Source organism: Buceros rhinoceros, unplaced genomic scaffold, assembly GCF_000710305.1.
Source record: "Buceros rhinoceros silvestris isolate BGI_N320 unplaced genomic scaffold, ASM71030v1 scaffold8738, whole genome shotgun sequence".
NCBI classification, from domain to species: Eukaryota; Metazoa; Chordata; class Aves; order Bucerotiformes; family Bucerotidae; genus Buceros; species Buceros rhinoceros.
Genome location: NW_010425079.1, coordinates 32,823 through 34,863, shown reverse-complemented (window position 1 = coordinate 34,863; position 2,041 = coordinate 32,823). Strand labels below are relative to the sequence as shown.

At 54.6% G+C, this 2,041-nt stretch overlaps 1 protein-coding gene across 1 annotated transcript in view; it reads right to left on the bottom strand.

Moving 5' to 3' along the window:
• Positions 1–1,509: 1,509 nt before the first annotated feature.
• The window catches only part of LTC4S (leukotriene C4 synthase), a 6,888-nt gene continuing 6,356 nt past the window's right edge, over positions 1,510–2,041 (bottom strand). The window contains exons 4-5 of the mRNA XM_010141008.1: positions 1,918–1,999; positions 1,510–1,657 (exon numbers count right to left, since the gene is read on the bottom strand). Of these exons, the coding sequence (XP_010139310.1) occupies positions 1,510–1,657; positions 1,918–1,999 (230 nt within the window). The remainder of the gene's footprint in view (positions 1,658–1,917; positions 2,000–2,041) is intronic.

Sequence of the window (2,041 nt, the reverse complement as noted above, 5' to 3'; positions counted from 1 at the left end):
GTGTTGCAGTGAAACCAAAACAAAAATAAAATACGCCACACTGTGCCTGCCAGCATTGAACACAGCCCCTTAACTCACGGTGAAGTCTCCAGTGTCTTCATGCCTTGAGATTGAGTGCAGAAACTGTCTTTTTAAATAACTATTTCAGTTATTGATTGGTGTGAATTTTTTGGGAGGAAAAACCAAACCAGAAGTAGCCCAGTTGAAAAATAGTAGGGATTAGTGTAAATCCCAACGTCTCTTCAGCTATACACTGGAATGCATTATACTACTTTAATGTGCTGTATTTTTTATTATTGGATACATTTGATTTTTCAAGTACATCTCTCTATATAAATATATAAAATAATGTGCACTGTAATAAAAGCTGAATTTAAACCTTCGGTGTGCCAGTGAGAGTCACTTGCTGCAGGGAGGTTCTTGCTCTGCCTCTGTCCTCCTCTTCCCCTCCCCAGGACGGGTGGGTGTCACTGGGGGCCAGCGACCAGCTGTAGCCCCTACACCAAGAACGAATCATTCCTCAGCACTCACCACTGCCCCACACTGCCAAGGCATCGCTTGCGCTGGAGAAAGCACTTAGAGCAGCCCAGGGGCAGAGTGGGTGGTTTTTGCTCCAGCATCACAGGAACCTTCACCGGGTGTTAAAAAACCAAAAAGCTGTTCAGGTCGTTCCTCAGCAGGGAGCAAGGAGGGCGCTTGGGCACCGGTGCACCTGAGGGTGCAGTTGGGGAGCAATGGTCTTCCTTAGAGAATACTTTGGTTTTATTTTTTTATACCCACGTACCACTTTGCGAGGAGCTGCTCGCTCGGTGTCGGCTGTAGTTACCTGAAAGCCCTGAGTTTGCCGTGGAGGCTGAAATCCAGAGCGAGGGCCAAGTCCCGCTGGTGTGTCGGTGGTAAGTGAGGTCAGGGCCAAGTCAAGTTCATTCGTGTCAATGCCAAACAGAGACTTTAGCATTCAGACTAGAGTCAGGCTTTTCCCCCAAATTGGATGTGGTTTTAGACAAGCTGACCCATCCTTCCAAGTTAATCACAGCAGCTTTTCCCACACAACCCCCTCCCCTAACCCTCAGATGCTCTCACACCTGGTTCCAAGCACCTTTGACAATCACAGGCGATTTCTCCTGAGAGCAAGAATTTATTTTTTCTGTATCCATGGTGTGATCCTTCAGCATAGACCATACAGCTGTGAGGAGGAGTGACAACACTGTACGGGTTGCTCTGCGCTCTGCAAGGCCGAGGCAAAGGCTTTAAGAGGTTTCAGAGCACAGTGCTACAGACCCTGGCAGTGAGGGCCATCAGCAGGGGCAGAGGCTGGGCAGCGTTTGCTTTCTAGGAGGGAAATTATCTCTGAGGAGTGGAGCTTCACACACAGGGTACCACCAGCATCTGCCTCCCTTCGAAGGTACGTGCAGAGCTGGAGACGTGCTCCCTCTCTGACCGTACCCTGTGCCAAGGATGAGCAGAGGGTCAGGGAGAGCCTGAGTGGTGGTCCAGGAGTGGTCCCTCTCACCAGGCGCCGAGCAGCTGGAGGGGCCATGCCAGCGCTGCCATCCACACGGAGGAGCGGGACAGCAGGAAGTGTGCCAGGAGCCCAGCCACCGCCAGCCCCACCAGCAGCCAGAGCAGCCGGGCACTGGCGTACAGTGGCCCCAACCTGTGAGGGCAGAACACGCCATCAGACACCGCCAGCTGACCCGGGGCATGAAACCTGCTGGCGAGAGGTTGGTGTCCTCCACCCTCCTTTGAGACCAGGGAAGAGGTGGCCACGAGCATGGTGGCAGGAGCAGAGGAGAAGGGGATGCAAATCTACCTTCAGTGCCACCCGCGGGAAGGAAACCTGCGCCAGGGGCTGCATCCTGCCCCCAGCCTCCCTGGACTGGGCGGGGGTGCCCGCAGCCCCGGCTGGCTACTCACCGTCCCTGCGCAGCCGCGGCGTACCCCTGGAAGTACTTGAAGCGGGTGTAGAGGTACAGCAGCCCGCACGCCGCAGCCCCACCTGCGGGAGAGAGGAGAGCGGAGGCCCGCTGGAGCCGGGGGG